The sequence below is a fragment of the Hyla sarda genome, chromosome 1, assembly GCF_029499605.1.
Source record: "Hyla sarda isolate aHylSar1 chromosome 1, aHylSar1.hap1, whole genome shotgun sequence".
Classification (NCBI taxonomy): Eukaryota; Metazoa; Chordata; class Amphibia; order Anura; family Hylidae; genus Hyla; species Hyla sarda.
Window position 1 is genome coordinate 236,641,338 of NC_079189.1, and position 18,361 is coordinate 236,659,698.

Below are 18,361 nucleotides of genomic sequence, written 5' to 3' on the forward strand. Positions count from 1 at the left end.
TCCACCACCTTTTCCAGTACCAGTGACATTTTATGAAACAAATCAGGACAAACTTTGATTGTTACTAACTTTACACTGAAAATGTTGCTTTGATGTAAAAGGAATTTTGATGTAGTGTTGTAAATGGAAACTGCCTGTTTTATGTTACTTTTTTGGTAGAAACATTGCATATTAGCAGTGGCATACCCCTGGTCTAGGGAGCATGCTGGGGCACACAGGCTGCCAAAGCGTAGGTACGGCAAACTGCCCTAGATCCCCAAGTGAGCTAGCATAGCTTTTAGTTGTATGATGCACATACAGTTGGGTTACCTCTCAGTTGGGTTACCTCTCAGTGTAACCCACAGGTCCTGTGGCCTACACTGAGAGAAGATTGTGACCTTCGCCCCGACGTAGTGCAGGCACCGATGACACCACTCATCTGCGCCTGCACTGTGGAGAAAGAAAGACGCAGCCTGGCTGTACTGATTCAGCACCTCACCACGGGCACTGGGTACCTGTTTTCCTGCAGAGTTGAAAAGATCATCGAGTGTCTCAAAATAGAGAAGAAGAACTAGCTTTTGTAAACATTGAAAGTATTTGTTTTGTTGGGATCATGGCTAGGTGTAGGTCTGGCTGGTAATAGCAGTACGTCCTTTTGGTGACAATTCATGACAGTTTGGAATACCAGATATAGAAAACCTTGTCATCATGTACTCCAAATGTAAAGGTTCTGCTGCTACTGCTCCATGGATGTTGCTGAGTGGAGCATTGACTTTGCAGGTAGTGGAGAGTGGAACCCGTTCAGCAGGTGTTTGTTGTTGGAAAGTAGTGGCAAGTTGGCTGTGTAGCTTGTCCCTATAAAAATCCAATTTAGCTTACTTCTCAGAAGGATTTTTTTTTTTTTTTTTTACCAATTGCGGCTTTATACCATTGGTCTAAGAGTGTGGCCATCCAGTACTCATGCGCTCAATCAGTGTCAGCAGGCATTATATATTCATATCTATATTTAGTTGTTTTTTAATGTTATTTACTCAATTATTGAAATATAACATTTTGGCAAATGATTTAAAAAAAGTTTTTCTTCATAGGGTTTCAAGAACACATCATGTTTGTTTCAATTAAATAATCCCTGACTACACCACCATCACCATAAATCTCCCCTTAATAGTGTTACCATGGAATGTTACATGAGATTAGCTTGTTTCCACCCAAATTTTCTGAAAGTTACAGTTTGACTCCTAACTAGCAATATTTGTCGCAAAAAAAAAAAAAAAAAAAAAAGAGAAAAACACAAAAGTGGCACGAAATAAACACTTACATATTTTCAAAGCAGCACAAGGGACCTTTGAAAATGTGAGGAGAAAAAAAAATATGTGATTGCTATTACTGTAACACAAATTACAGTAGTTTTTGAATATGTCCCCCACTATATGTCTTATTAAGCAAAAAATATATACGTAAACTCTTTTAATGCATATTTATATTAAACATAGGTAGAAATAATATATATTTTATTAAAACATATAACTATGTACCAATCAAGCATAGATGGATAGTTTTTTTGCACCACTAAATAAATTGTTCAGCTAAAATATCGCTGTCACACTAAATCTAGATGTACCACCGAATTCCTGTCTGAGAGTTAATTTTTCTCCTGACAGTCCCATGTCTCTTTGATATATGTATTTTAATTTAAAGTGATTTATGCTTCAATTTCACAGAAACCAGGAAATAAAAAGAAAAAAAATCACAATTCCTAATGCATACAAAAATGAAATAAAGGAAAAAAACGTTTAGTGCTCCCAACTTGTTCAATAGTAAAAAATCGAATAAAAAAAATGTATTACTAGTTATAATACCATAAAACACGATTTAAACATCTATGGCCATTTCCAAGCACTGTATATCACTAAAAGCCAGTTCTGCTCATGAAATATGATCTCGCTGAAGAACATTTTCAAGCTATAACAGAAGTTTTTCCATACAAGTGCATTCTGTATTCATGTCCCTTCGTCTAAACTAGCACTTACAGAGATTTTGGTTTTCTGATATCAGTAGTAATGATCATTTTTGTAAAATAGTTCATTACATTTGACAACTATTGTTTAGCAAATATTTCAGATTTACTGCCCTTTCTTTGTTCTGCTTCTATGCATTAAAATTATTGCAAAGATCCACATCTTAGTGATAGTTTCAGCCTTGATATGAACATTTAACTGGGAAGTTATAGCCTTGCAATAAAAGTCCTTGATGCATGTGTCATGACAGCCTCCAGAGTTATAGTGATTGTGATGAGTGGAGATTATCTGCTTTCCTGAAAAGAAATGAGCAGTCAGTGGAGTTACTTTGTGCTTATTACAATCCTATTTTAGTTGGAGTTGATGCTTTCTCAGTACCAGTAATACTTGCTTCACACACAGGGGCATCATTTTCACACCAGTCTTTAGCAAAGAGGTGCAAGACTCTTAATACATTTGTTGCATCTGTGGCTACTTGTACAGTACAGACTGAAATCTATGCCAACTAAATTCCGATACAGTAAATGTATCGGAAGGACCTGTCTATACCAAGCCATGCATACTGGCATACTTACTGACACATTTGCATTTGGTGACATATTTTACAGAAATATACAGGCACTGTAAAATGCCCAAAGTGGTCAAAAACTTTTTCTGGACACTAGCCTAATAGTAAAGGTTGAAGTTGTATGAGCTACCTTGAGGTAGGACTGACAACTAATTCAACTCCTATTGATTTGGGCAGATTTACTAAGACTGCTGCACCACAATTTTGTTCTCAAATGCACCAGAATTGTGGTGCACAGTAATTAAGACATAGCTATTAAGCAGAGTATGCCATAATTGTGGCCAGACGAGTGACCAGAGGTGGGGCTTTTTGATAAATCAGTGGGGTGTATGCAGAAAAGCCTAAGTTGCGATCCTATGCGCTACAAATGTACACAAATTTTGGAACACAGAGTTGATTTAATGTAAGTCAACAAAAAGTTGGTCTAAACCTAAAATGGAAGTGCAAATTGAGATGGACAGTTTTTACCAGCCTCAGCCACTATGATAAATTTTGCAGAATTTAACACTGTCCATCTAAATTTGCACCAAACTAGAAAATGTTAGTAAATCCCATAAATTATTGTAGTCCTGGAGACACAAGTATTCAGCAGTATAGCCAATAAGGCCTGGTTCACATATGTCCGGCATTCGGCATTGGTGAACGCCAATGATCTCGACGCAACTAATGCCACAACTGATGAGTTGTATGGCATCCAGCATCCATTGTTTCTGCGCGTCAGACAGGGGAACACAGCAAATTGTGTTCCCCTGTCCGGTGCCCTCCAGCGTGTCCAACCATCCGGCGTCAAAATTGAGATGCTGGATGATTGTGAATTGTCTCATTCAAATGAATGGGATCAGTTCAAGCATCAGTTTTTCTCCGGTGCACGCCCAGCCTAACTCGGTAGACATCTGATTAGTTACTTAATCCTTGAATTAAATTTAATTAATGTTATTATATCCTCACATTTTTATACCCTTGTCATTTTGTTCAAAAATATAGGAGCGTATTTACCCCTGCTAGCTATGTGATGTTTCTTATGTAATGTGTTGTGTAAAATTGCACAAAAAAAATGGGCACATGCGAATATATGGACCGGTGGAGTAAGATGCGCCAAATTTATTATGAAGTACACACCTGTCTGTGTATAAAAAAAAAAAAATCTAAACCAGCTGTCAGCCTATGGTATACATCTAATTTATGTTGCTGTGGAAGGCCATGCTCAACCCTCTAAACACTGCTCTTTTTTCTTGATAATTTTTAAAAGTTAAAAGTTGCAAATGGTGCGTGCCAAAATGTGTGTTTTTTATGTAAGAAAACTGGTGTAAATGGCTTTATCAATCTCCCCCATAGTTTTAGTTGGGGAGTAAGACATACATAGCATTGCACATACACAGGAGCCTGTGTCACAGTAGTTCGCACAAGGTAGTAACAGAAGCGTCAGTCATACATAACTATCCACACTACTGTCTATTACACTGTATATAAGGGACTAAGCTAATTAATTTCTGGTGGATTGTTAGAAACAAAATGAAGATATTTTATTCTATGAGTTATTGGAGAGCAAGGGTCCATTATACAGTTTGTGCACAGAGACCCTTGATAATTCTGGAAGACATTTCTTTTAACCACCTGTAGCATTATAACTGCTATGAAGAGCGGTACAGTGAATGTTGTAGTGTATAATATTCTTGTGAAATATTGTAAAATTGCATTGGAAAACTGCAAATAGAAAAAAATCTTTCCGTTTATTATTTTTTTCCAGGGTGGCAAACTTTAAGAACTTCACGTTCATTCAGCTGAACGAAGAATTCTCCCGTGGAAAAGGATTAGATGTTGGTGCTCGTGCCTGGAAAGGAAATAATGTGCTTCTGTTTTTTTGTGATGTGGATATCTACTTTAATGCCGAGTTTCTGAACACATGCAGAATCAACACACAGCCAGGTATGACCTGTCCATCTGTGATCTGCTCTCTGAAGTCTTTTATATATTTTTTTATTCTCAGGAATTATTCGTCTATACACTGCCATGGAGATGGGGGAGGGGGGGGGGGGGGGCAAGCTAATACCTGCTCAATAGCATTTGTCATGTTATCACATTTCCTTTTTTCAGTTTTATTTAGCATATATGTATAACTGCTATAGCCCCTCATTTTCATGTAATTATGTGAATATGTTTTTACGTGCTCATTAGAGATGAGCGAATTTTTGAAAAATTAGATTAGTCTGATTCCCCAAATTTTCCCCCAAAATTTGTTTCGTTCTGAATTTATTTGCAGTGAATCATTATTAAAAACGGCTATTTCTGGCCTACAGAGAGCCTCAATAGGGGTGTAGAACACGTTGCCTTGCCCTAACACGCATAGGGAGTATGCTGTGTTAGTGAAATAATACTGTTATTCAGTATGATATGCAGATTACCGGCATTGCTATTAGAATCACTGTAGCAGAGCGTCTGGATGTGGCAGCAAGGAGACCTTATGGTGTCAAAGTCTAAGAGAATAAATAGATTTTTTATGTAATTTTTATTTTATTTAATTTGAATTTATCTACATTTTTTGAGTACCCATTCTGGTGAGCATCGAGCTGGTGGTCCGCCGCAAGGCGAGCTACCACCTGTTCCAAACCGTGCCTCTCAGCGCCCCCCGCAACCCCCTTCATTTAACCAGTTATGGTTCATTGTTATCGCTCCAACCTCTTTCATTAGATTCTTGTGGTAATTCCACAGCTAATATATGACGTTGACGACCATAGGGCCTCAATCTTGGAAAGATTACATTGATTTTCTTAAATTTAAGATTTTGAAATTTAAATGTAATATCACACTCCCAAGTATAATGTCCCAGGCCCCAGCATTTACGTTGAATTAATAGTGTGGTTACAAAAGAACAAATCTAGAAAGGAGTCACATGTCACATGGCGGCACGATGACAGAGCGTGGAGGTGGCATCAGTATGAGGAGACCATATAGTGGCTGAATGACACAGCCTGGAGTTGGTGGCAGCATGAGGAGAACATATAGTGGCTGAATGACACAGCCTGGAGGTGGCAGCAGCATGAAAAGAACATATGGTGGCAGTATGAGACAGCTTGGAGCTGGCATCAGCATGAGGAGAACATATGGTAGCTGAATGAGACAGCCTGGAGGTGGCAGCAGCAGCATCAGAAGTCCTGAAAGTGACCCGGTGACAGAGTGGTGCGGTGGGTGGCAATACCAGTCCCCTGTGACGAAGGTGGGTGAAAAAAGGAGAACTTGGCATCAGATGTGTGGCATCAGGTGGGTGGCAGGATCAGAATTGTAGCTGAGGCAGGTAGGCAGACGAAAACCGTCTCTTTTGTAAAAGTGTTAGTGTGCACAACTAAGTATTGAGGATATGCATTACGTAAAATTTAACTTTTAATAATATGCTTAGGATAAAATATATGGCCCCCCAATTTTTTTTTTAAATCAAACCAAAGGAAAGGTGTGCAAAAAACACCATGTACCACCTACACCACCAAGTATTGATGTGATACAAGTACCTCTAAAAGGTGGAAGGGAACAACGTATTGTCCATAGTACCAGGTGGGGGTAAAAACTTCCCCTGCAAGGCCCTACTCTCACCCTATTAATTCCTTTCTTGGTAAGCGTTTCTCAACCTAAAAAGGGTGGCCCCACACAGGAAACTCTCTCTATTTCAACCTAAAAACCCTGGGAAATGGCAGTGTTTGTAGGGGGAAATAGGGAGAGGTTCCTGTGTGGGGCCGCCCTTTTTAGGGTGAGTAACACTTGCAAAGAAGGAAATTAATAATGCAAGAGTAGGCCCTTACAGGGGAAATTTTTACCCACATTGGTTACAATGGACCATACGTTGTTACCTTCCACCTTTTAGAGGTCTTTGCATCACATCAATACTTGGTGGTGTAGGTGGCACATGGTGTTTTTTGCACCTTTCCTTTTGTTTGATTTCAAAAAACATTTTGGGTATGAATATTTTATCCTAAGAAAATTTAGGTTTTAGCTAATGCAATACTGGTCTGATGGCGAAGAATGTCTGTAACTGGGAGCAGCACCTTAAACCTGTTTTGCACTATACATATTTTTGAAGTGTTGGTGTGGCACCATGGTCAATCTTCTCTGTTGCATCAGGCATTGTTGGGTGGAAATCCTGGCTGATCCATGCCTGATTCATCTTCACAAAGGTCAGTCTCTCCCCATTTTTCATGGACAGGTAAGTTTTCCTTGGGGTTACCATGGCCCCTGCACCCGCTCTGATGGCACACTGCTGGCCTGGCAGGACAGCTTTTCCAGGGAAAATGTCTTCCTGCTGCTTATGAGTTGCTTCATTATGCGGATGAAGAAAGCTACTGATCAGCAACTGTAATCTCAGGCTGCTGCTGATGGAGCTGGTACTGCTCCTGCCACCCCACCCCTCCCCAGCAGCCATGGCAGTGGAAGGTGAGCGCAGAGGGCCCCCTGAGTCAGACCTGTGAGAGGATGGAAGATGGTGCATATAGGCATCGGCCAACTGACTACATAGGATGTCTCTGTAGTAGGTCAGTTTGTCCTCCCTCTCAGTAGGTGTAAAAATGGCCCCCATTTTGTGCCGGTAGCGAGGGTCTAATAAGGTGGAGAGCCTGAAGTCATCCTGGTGCAGAATGGTGACAATTCGGTGGTCACTACACAAGCAAGTGAGCATGCATCGTGCCATTTGTGCAAGTGACTCAGAGGGACTCCCTGCCTCCATCTCCACTGCATACTGCCACACTGTGTCTGGGTCCTCTGTCTTGCCTTCCTCATAATCCTCTAGCTCCTCTAGCTGCTCCTGCTCCTCCTCTCCTGTAAGAAGACTAGAAAAACCGGCCATCTCGCGAAACCTAAACTGTGCCCCTCCCCCTCCTCCTCCAGTTCAGCCCCCACAGGGCTCATGTGGCCGTGAGATGTAGGCGCCGCATCTCCAGTGCCCAGCCATTGTTTCCAACACGTGTTGTAGTAGATGAAGCAGTGGAATGGCATTGTTCATCCCGTAATCCTGGTGACTGACTAATAATGTGACTTCCTCGAAGGGCCTGAGCAAACGGCCAGTGTCACGTATGAGCTACCACTGGTTGACATTAAAGTTACACAGGGAAGTCCCACTATCCAACATGTGGAAACGTCGCAAATCAGACTATGTTGGGGAATGCCGTTCTGATGCTGCAGCTCAAGGAGGGCGTGCTTTGCGGTGTACGAGTGGCTGAAATGCATGCAAAGTTTCCTTCCCATTGTTAGGATGTCTTGCAGATGGGGGGAACACTTCAGGAACCGCTTGACAACCAGATTAAACATGTGTGCCATGCAGGGCATATGTCTCAGGCTTTCTTGTCGCAGCGCAGACAAGATATTCTTTCCGTTGTCGGTCACCATGGTTCCCATTTCCAGTTTTTGTGGAGTAAGCCATGATTCAATTTCTTGAGGAATGTTTAGCAGTTCCTCCCCTGTGTGACTCCGTTCGCCAAGGCAAACCATGTAAAGAAGAGTGTGACACCGCTGTGCCCTGCACACATGGTATGCTGGAGGGGCACTGAGACTTGTCTATGCATTGGAGGCTGAGGACATGGTGAAAGATGAGGAGGCACACTGTATATAGGACCAACGGCATTAGAGTGTGGAGACAGAAGCGGCATGACCTGTCCAGGTTGCTGTTGTTGTGGCTATGCAGGAACCACATTCACCCAGTGGGCTGTGGGCTGTAAAGGACATGTATTGTCCCTGACCGTAGTTACAGCTCCATGTATCGGCGCTGCTGTGCACTTTGGTACACACCGACAGGATCAAGCACTAGCCCACCTTCTCTTCCACATAATTGTGCAGGACTGGTACTGCCTTCTTCGCAAAAAAATTACGGCTTGTCACTCTTAACCTTGGCTCAGCACAAGCCATCAGTTCTCTGAAAGGTGCAAAGTCCACCACTTGAAAAGGGAGGGACTGCAGAACCAGGGACCAGAAACTTGGACAGGAGCACATTGAGCTTCTGCGCCATTGGATGAATGGGCGCATACTGTTGTCTCTTGGACAAGGCTTCATCGATGGATTGCTGGCGGAATGACTGACTTGAAGTAGGAGGAGCAGGAGCATCTGGAGCGACAGAAGATGGGTATGACACACAGCTCCCTTCGGCTGAGGTTGGCTGAAACAGGGAGCAGCGTGCCACTGGGTGATGCAGCAGGCTCGACCACCACATCAGAGCCACGGTTCTCCCAGGCCGCTTTATGGTGATGCTGCATATGTTGACGCAGTGCCATGGTGCCAACATTAGGACCCTGGCCACGCTTGACCTTCAGCCGACACATCTTGCATGTGGCCAGGTTAACCTACTCCAGATACTTGATGAAAAACTGCCATACCGCCGAGTAGCTGATTTTCCCACCAACAGTCCCCACTGATTGACTTCTACTGCCGTCAATCAGTGGGGACTGTTGGTGGGAAAACCTCTGTTTCACTACCTCCCGGGAAGGTAGGCTGCCGCGAAGCAGGTGGTCTACCCCAACACGTATGGCTCCAGATGTTCCACTTCTGCCACCATGCTGACTGCCAACCATGCTACCATCTTGCTGGTTCAGCTGCTGCCTAACGGGCAACCTGCAACCCTCTTCTCCTGATGATGATGAAGTCGCTTCTGCACCCAGCTCCCATGTGCGATTGGCTTCATCATCATCAACAAGTGTCTGCACGTAACTGATGTCCTCCTTAGGTTCCTCAACAGTGTCTGCTTCAGGAGCATGAATGCTCGCAACACCACCTCCCACACCACTCTCCTCATCACTACTTGCCCGCCTAGCACAGGAAGCAGCGGATGTCTCCTCCAATTCTTGGATGGGCAGTAGCTGCTGACTGTCCTCTAGATCATCCTCACTAAATAGCAGAGCTGAACCCACAGCATAATATACTTCTGTGGGGAAGGGAGCAGCATAGGACAGAGGCAATGGGAGGACAGGGACTGCTTGCGGGCCATGCCAACTGAGGGTTGTGTCTGAGGAACCCACAGACTGTTGACTGCGGGTGTCAGATGTCACTTGTGATGAAGTGGATGACCGTGTTAACCAATCGATGACAACAGATGGGTTGCTGGTAGAGACATGACCACTAGCTTATACCGGGAGCTCAGGCCTCTCGCTGCGACTCCTGCTACCAATTTCCCCTAGTCTTCTGCAACATCTGCCTGATGAATTTAGGCCTCTGCCACTCCTCTGTGCACATCCTGGCACTTCTCTGCCTGACATACTTAGTGCGTATATGAGTGGAGTACAATACACTCCACTACCCTTAAAAAAGTATTTGTGTACAACACCAGCCAGTGAGTACTTTTGCCAGGAACAAAATAGTACACCACTGAGATGTACGTATGTGTTATGCACTTATGAGGGCAGTACAATGCACCCCAGTACACTTAAGAAAAGTATTTGTGCACAACATCAGCCGGTGTGTACTTTTGCCTGGCCTTTCACAGTATCTAGGCCCTTGAGATTTTAACAGGAACAAAATAGTACACCACTGAGATGAGTACGTATGTGGTATGCACTCATGAGGGGAGTACAATGTGCTCCAGTATACTTAAAAAAATATTTGTGTACAACACCAGCAGTACACAACAGTGCTTTAGCACACAGTCGCTATGTGCTACACCCAAAATTGCACTTTCTTTCTCAATCTCACTCTCTTCCCTATCAGTGCTTCTAGGCAGGATTTGTGCTTGAGCTGAATCGCTGCTGTTCTGTGCAACACACTGTGCAACACACTGCTCTCTATCCCTCTCTGTAATAGAATGCTGTAGACAGTCACTGGTAGGTGAATCGCTGCAGTAAGAATGCTTTTCTGTGCAAAATACACTGCTCTCTTTCTCTCAGAACGCTGACTTGAATAGGAGGTAAATTGCTCCTGAAAATAACTTTTCTGTGCAACACACAGCGCTGTCTGGCCCTATCTATCTCTCTGCATTGAAAGGCTGAAGTGACTGGCCGCAATATGGCTGCTGAATTTATAGGGCTGTGACATCACAGGGGTGACTTGCTGCTGATAGGCTGCATGCTGAATGTGATTCCGGGTCATCCCGCCTACCCTTGTTCCCGCCTTCCCAGGATTCCTTGCCCCATGTCCTCACATGTGGTCCCACCATTTTAGATGCCCTGGAGACTGTACTGCACTAAATGGAATTTAATGAAGCAATTCAGACGATAGAATCGCTTCGATATTCACATTCGTTGTGAATCAAATTCTTCCTGAAATTCATAACGAATTTGGATTCGTCAGATTCGATTTGCTCATCCCTAGTGCTCCTGTTATGTTTCATAATCTGAACTAATAATGTAGCCATAGTTCAAAAAAACACAGTGCTGTTTTATACTTATATAGTCGTATTGAAATCCCTTCCTCTAGCCAAGTATGGTCACCATAGTATATAATGACAGCTCAGTTTTTTATCATGCCCTGACAGCACATAAGCATGTTTTGAAGTTATGTTCCTCCATCTTCTAGATATGAGCGTGTAAGAGCCTTGTTAGGATATGCTTACAGTAAAAATGGCACTGAATGGGGTGATTACAGCAGCGGTTTTGTCATGTAGCTTATAAGGAACACTGGTCAAGCTGTAAGAGGGTTGTCCTTATTGAGTTTTTATTATGTTGTCCAGTGATTTCTACATTGTTTCCTTTATGTTTAATGCCTGTTTTCTCTGATGTCTGCATTTAATGCTCCCAGCTTTAGGTTCACTGAGTGTTCCCTGCAAAGCATTCTATGTGTCTTCTCCCCTTATTTAAAAGAGTACTCCACTGCCCCAGCATTTGGAACATTGAAGGGGTGTGGCCGTGACGTCACGATTCCCGCCGCCGGCATCCAGCGTTCTAAACAAACACTGGGTGCTGCACAGAGATCGTGGGAGTCCCAGTTTCTTTGGATATGGGATAAGATGTCTAGGGATGGAGTACCCCTTTAACTGACATAGTTGTACAGGCTTTAATGTCTGTAAGGTAGGAGAGCTCAGAGATATATAACATGCTCACTGTGAATAACACTTTCCCAGTCTTAGCACAGATACCTATACTCAGATCCTATTGCTCAGGATAATTTAAGCATGAATTGCAGGCATTGCATCATACAGGTCTACATATAAATTTGTTTACTTTTTTATGTATTGGAGCAACACAATACAAAAAAAATAATTATATTGCATTTTTTCTCCCCTTTAGGGAAAAGAGTTTTCTACCCTGTTCTTTTCAGCCAGTATAACCCAGCTATAATTTATGGACATCATGATGCAAATCCATCCATTGACCAACAACTGGTAAGTGACTCGAGGCAACATTAGGTCATGAAATCAATGTAGACTGTGTATCCTCTTCCCTCGCCTCCAAGGTTAAGCTCTTAGCATTCACTCAACTCTAGCTCTAGCCAAGTCAAACAAAAACGGATTTGCAATTTATGTTCTGGGTACTGATATTTAGAAAAGTCCTGACATATTTTCCAAAAGGTATTCTACTGTAACCTTACATTAGTCTCTAGTCTAGCAGCAAGCACAACCCCAGACTTTTGAAATGAATGATATCCTAAGAGCGGAAGTTCCCAGAATACATTTTCCTATGTATAACCAGGGTGTTTTATTGCAACAGACATAGAAGAGAAATATACTCCTACGTGGCCTTCAATAATAACCTGAATGCATAAACAAAGACTGTTTCATAAAGCTGAACCTTCCTGCATAGTAAACTGTCTGGTGCATGGAAGAGTGTTGCTAATATACTGCTCCGCCTTACAGCAGCAGTAGAGCAATGTACAATGATAATGTTTGTTTAACAGACAATGGCTTAATCCACATTGCGAGCAGGCAGTATGCTAAGTCAGGTGCATCACTGCATGTCTTGTACTTAGTCTTTTACATATATTTATTATATAAGCCCAGACTGAGTAGCAGAGAGTAAAAAATAAATAAAACATTTCTAAGGATAAGAACCATATTTTATATATTTATTTGTATGCGGTAGTGCATTATTAATTATTAATAAGTATATATTTTTCTTAAATGGGAAATGTTATCAAGACCACTTTTAAAATGCCCAATTAGGCGTGTAATACTAAATTTCGCCTGCAGTGGCCGCCAGAGTTTTCACTATCATGGGTCTCCAAAGCTGGATATAATTAATGACCAGACAGGCTTTAATAGGAAAAGAGATTGTCATAGTGAGATAACCCCTTTAACTACTAGAAGTATCTTGGAAGGGCTGTTTGGAACTTCATATTCCTTGCAGTTGTCCTGCAGACCTGTCAGCACATATACTACTGTTTATTTTTATAAAGATCTGAAAATTGGACTATATTAAAGGTACTGGCCACCATCTACAACAGAAATATGAACTTGTCTGTACTAAAGGCTATTATGAGAATATTCTATGGGCTGGATGGGACATTACGAATACTAGCTGTAAGCTAGTATCCGCTTACATAGCTGTTTAAGCAGTACTTACTTTAAAGGGAACCATCACATTGAAAATTCAGTCCGATTTGCAGGCATCGTCTTATATAGCAAGGGAAGCTGAGCAGACTGATATATAGTTTTGTGGGAACATTTTCAGGATAACTTCATCTATTAATGCAAATCTCTGCTCAGACCTAAACCTAGAATAAGTAGAGATGCACTGTAAATGAATAATGCACAAAATATACCAAATTTATAATCTTTCTTAGCTTTTCCTAGTTTATAACATGCTGCCAGTAGTTTGAATTGCAATGCCAAAGAGACAGGTTCCCTTTGTATATGCAAACACAACGTCATTTTGTTTTCTAATACTATATGTATTTTGGTTTCTATGATCTGCTTTGCTTACAGAAAAATATTTATTTCTTAATAAAATTGGTATCTAGTACTGTTTTCTTGACATTTTTCTGTAGTCTGTCAAGTCAGTTAGCTTTCCTGCAGCTTGACATTGTGAATAACTTGCCTTTTCTGACATAGATCCCTGCCAGTCAAAATACATGAAATAAAAAAAATAAAAAAAAAAGCGAATAGTTTAGAGGGATATTTTAGGAAGGTTTAAAAAAAATAAAAAAAAAGAAAGAAAGAAAATAGTTCTGCTCAGGCTGTTTAAAAAAATATATACTTATCTTTACTACCCCGCCACCATCGTTCTTATGAAGCCAGATCCAAGGAAGAAAGAGAGAACTGGGAAGGTTAATATTGGTTGTTTTTTTTTTCTTCTTCATTTTACAGCAGAATTATGTAGAAAATATACTTCCCGAAATACACCTTAACCTTGAAATAAGTAGCAGTTTGGATATGCTGTTACAACTGGATACCAAGTTGGTTCTACAGGACTAGTTCAGAACCAGTGTTTCCACTCTCCATAACTTTTGGCTAAATTGTCTTAAGTAAAACGGAAAAGCCAGATTATCAAAGCTAATATAATACATGTCTACATCTTAGAATACAGATATAAACCCTTTAAGAGTTTACTGTGACCTGAAACATGATGATAAATACAATGACAACAATATGCATCGGCTTATTGCCTTTTCCGATTCAGGTGAATTTACCTTAAAAATCTAGAACTGGTCATCTATTAGTACATCATAATTGAAAGTTTAGTTAGTATATTTTATTCACTTACTATGACACGCAGTTGTCAGTGTACTCATCCTATTCCAGGAGTAAAAACAGGGGAATGACGAGTACTTCCAATGTTGTGAGCACATGTATGACAAGTGACTCTAGTACATCACTGTGCACAAAAGTAATTTTTGTAAACCACTCTCATTTTGAATTTGGCATCAGAATACTTTTACCACGTACCCCTTCTCTCGACTTCCTGACATTTTTAACTGAACTTCTCACTTAGGCTCCATAGCACCCATCTCCAGCATGAGACCGAGTGTATGGAGACAAGGCAGCAAGCAACATCTCCTAATGCACATTTATATGTGGTGGAGAGCGGGAGAATAGGTCCTTGGTGTGATGAAAGTGATTTAGAAAAATGACTATTATGCACAGTGCAGCACAATAGTCATTTTTTCATAAAAGTGCCCAGAACATTGGAGGTACACTTTAATAAAACAAATATATCAGAAGAGTTGACAGGTCTGTTATATGTGTATTGACGTTTGACTTCATCATATTTATTTATATTTAGTAATATTACAGCAGATCTGTGTCTGTGTGTATATAAAAGTCTATGTGCGTGGATTATCCAGCACAAGCTTGCCTTAGTGTCATAATGCAGCAATGAGCTAATCTTTCAGGGCCAATATGGTAAATTAGGCGTTACTAATTATTTAATATATTCTGAAAGTAAAAATTTTGGAAGAAGAGATACATTTCTAGTAGCTAATGGACATCCGGTCTTATCATTCATGCACACAGCGTTGTACTGTGATTCAGATTGCCTCATGGGCAGCTTTCCAGGTCATACAGATTAATGCATGAAAGACTAGCATCCTATCCCTCAGTCTCTCTTGTCAGGATCGCTCGAGTATCTCTGCTATTTTTATTATTTTATTTAAAATATAATTTTTACAAATAAATTTTCATATACCCAACAATTGTCATCGGGGACATCACCCCAGACAGTAAACGTGATAATACAGACAAGGCATAAATACAGCTATGTGATATCACGAAGCATAATGAGACAAGTAGTCTCAAAAACAATTGGGATGTGAAAATGAAAAATTAGATTTTTAACACTAAAATGCTGGTGTTGCCCCTAACTTTTCATTTTCACAAGGAGTAATAGGAGAAATGCCCCCCAAAATTTGTAACCTTATTTCTCTCGAGTAAGGAAATACTTCATATGCGGATGTAAAGTGCTCTGTGCGTTCACTAGAGGGCTCAGAAAGGAAGGAGCGACATTTGGCTTTTGGAGAGCGAATTTTGCTGAAATGTTTTTTTGGGGGCATGTTGCATTTAGGAAGCCCTCATAATGCCAGAACGGTAAAAAAAAAACACATGGCATACTATTTTGGAAACTACACCCCTCAAGGAACGTAACAAGGGGTAAAGTGAGCCTTAACACCCCACAGGTGATTGCCGAACTTTCGTTAAAGTGGGAAGTGAAGAATAATTTTTTTTCAATAAAATGCTGGTGTTACCCCAAATTTTTCATTTTTACAAGGGGTAATAGGAGAAATAGCCCCCAAAAATGTGTATCTCCATTTCTTCTGAGTATGGAAATACCCCATATGTGGATGTAAAGTGCTCTGCGGGCGCACTACAGTGCTCAGAAGTGAAGGAGTGGCATTGGGCTTTTGGAGAGAGAATTTGGTTAGAATGGAAGTCAGGGGCCATGTGTGTTTACAAAGCCACCGAGGAAGAGCGTTCGCGCTTGAAACATGTCTGACTAGTGTGCTTTTATTGCTTGCTCCTCACTTAATAAAGCTGCCTTCACTGCAGTGCTGGACTCCTTCTTCATTTCCAGTGTTTACAAAGCCCCCATGGTGCCAGAACAGTTGACCCCCACATGGGACCCCATTTTGGAAACTACGCCCCTCACGGAATGTAATAAGGGGTGCAGTGAGCATTTACACCTCACTGGTGTTTGACAGATCTTTAGAACAGTGGGTTGTGCAAATAAAAATTAAGTTTTTCATTTTCGCGGACCACTGTTACAAAAACCTGTCAGACACCTGTTGGGTGTAAATGCTCACTGTACCCCTTATTACATTCCGTGAGGGGTGTAGTTTCCAAAATAGGGTCACATGTGGGGGGCTCCACTGTTCTGGCAGCATGGGGGCTTTGTAAATGCACATGGCCTTCAGTTCCAGCCTAATTCTCTTCTGAGCCCTGTAGTGCGCCAGCAGAGCAGTTTACCTCCACATATAGGGTATTTCCATACTCAGAAGAAATGAGGTTACAAATTTTGGGAGGCTTTTTTCCTATTACCCCTTGTAAAAATGAAAAATTTGGGGTAACACCAGCATTTCAGGGAGGAAATTTTTTATTTTTTTTATTTTCACGTCCAATTTTAACGAAAATTTGTCAAAGACCTGTGGGGTGTTAAGGCTCCGTGAGGGGTGTAGTTTCCAAAATTGGGTCACACATGTTTTTTTGGGGCATTCATGTCAGAACTGCTGTAACTATCAGCTACCCTTGTGCAAATCACCAATTTAGGCCTCAAATGTATATAGTGCGCTCTCACTCCTGAGCCCTGTTGTGCACCCGCAGAGCATTTTCCATTCATATATGGGGTATTTCCGCACTCAGGAGGAATTGCTTTACAAATTTTGGGGGTCTTTTTCTCCTTTTACCTATTTTTTACACTAACATGCTGATGTAGCCCCTAACTTTTCCTTTTCATAAGGGGTAAAAGGAGAAAAATCCCCCCAAAATTTGTAACGCAATTTCTCCTGAGTACGGAAATACCCCATATGTGGCCCTAAACTGTTTCATTGAAATACGACATTTATTTTGTGTTAGTGTAGTGTTGTGTTTTTAGGGTATATTCACACAGGCTGGGGTTCACAGTGAGTTTTCCGCTGGGAGTTTGAGCTGCGGCAGAAAATTTGCCACAGCTCAAACTTGTACAAGGAAACCCACTGTAAACCCGCCCGTGTGAATGTACCCTGTACATTCACATGGGGGGGGGCGCTCCAAACATTCAACTGTTGCAAAATTACAACTCCCAGAATGCACTGACAGAACGTACATGCTGGGAGTTGTAGGCACACTGGTGGGGAACCACTGAGTTAGGAAACAGACTCTAGCTCAGTGATTCCAACCCGTGTGTCTCCAGCTGTTGCAAAACTACAACTCCCAGCATGTACGGTCTGTCAGTGCATTCTGGGAGTTGTAGTTTTGCAACGGCTGGAGGCACACGGGTTGGAATCACTGAGTTAGGAAACAGATTCTAGCTCAGTGTTTCCCAACTAGATGTTGCAAAACTGCAACTCCCAGCATGCACTAACATCCGAAAGGCATGCTAGGAGTTGTAGTTATGCAACAACTGGGGAAAAACAGTTTTGAGGCCGCTAAGTAGTGGTCTCCAAACTGTAGCCCCCCCAGATGTTGCAAAACTACACCTCCAAGGATGCCCAGACTGTCCAGGCATGCTGGGAGTTGTAGTTCCAGAAGGGCCAGATATTGCAGAACTACACCGCCCAGCATCCCTGACTGTCTGGGCCTGCTGAGAGTTGTAGTTTTGCAATATCTGGAGGGCTACAGTTTGGAGACCACTGTATAGTTGTCGCCAAACTGTGCCACTTCAGATGTTGCAAAACTACAATTGCCAACATGCCCAGACAGTCAGTGCATGCTGAAAGTTGTAGTTTTGCAACATCTGGAGGACCACAGTCTGGAGACCACTACACAGTGGTCTCCAGACTGTGGCCATCCAGATGTTGCAAAACTACAACTTCCAGCATGCCCAGACAGCCTTTGGCTGTCTGGGCATGCTGGGAGATGTAGTTTTGCAACTTTTAGAAGGCAACAGTGAAGATCACTTACCAGCAATCTTCACTGCAGCCTCCTCCACCGCCGCACTTTCCGGCTGCACTCCTCCCAATGGTCTCTCCCGCCGCCACTGCTCCAATGCCGCTGCTCTGGTAAGTCTTTGTCAGCTCAGATCACTGTTATTTTCCGAGCGATGGGTTCACCAGTGACCCGATTGGGCCGGAATCACCAGTCTCAGGACCTCCCTAGGCATTGCCACGGGATGCCTGCTGATATAATATCAGCAGTCATCTCGGTCCAGTCCCCGCCTGGCACACGGCGGGGACCAAAATTCCCATGGGCGTACAGGTACGTCCTCTGTCCATAAAGGGGTATTCCAGGAATTTTTTTTATTTGACTATGCTACAGGGGCTGTAAAGTTAGTGT

The 18,361-nt window shown here is 42.0% G+C and overlaps 1 protein-coding gene across 17 annotated transcripts in view; it reads left to right on the forward strand.

The window, feature by feature from the left end:
• The window catches only part of CSGALNACT1 (chondroitin sulfate N-acetylgalactosaminyltransferase 1), a 487,912-nt gene that overhangs the window by 446,815 nt on the left and 22,736 nt on the right, over positions 1 to 18,361 (forward strand). For all 17 annotated transcript variants that reach the window (XM_056569152.1, XM_056569147.1, XM_056569104.1 and 14 more), the window contains 2 exons: positions 4,313 to 4,491; positions 11,751 to 11,845. In XM_056569152.1, coding sequence (XP_056425127.1) covers positions 4,313 to 4,491; positions 11,751 to 11,845 — 274 coding nt within the window. The remainder of the gene's footprint in view (positions 1 to 4,312; positions 4,492 to 11,750; positions 11,846 to 18,361) is intronic.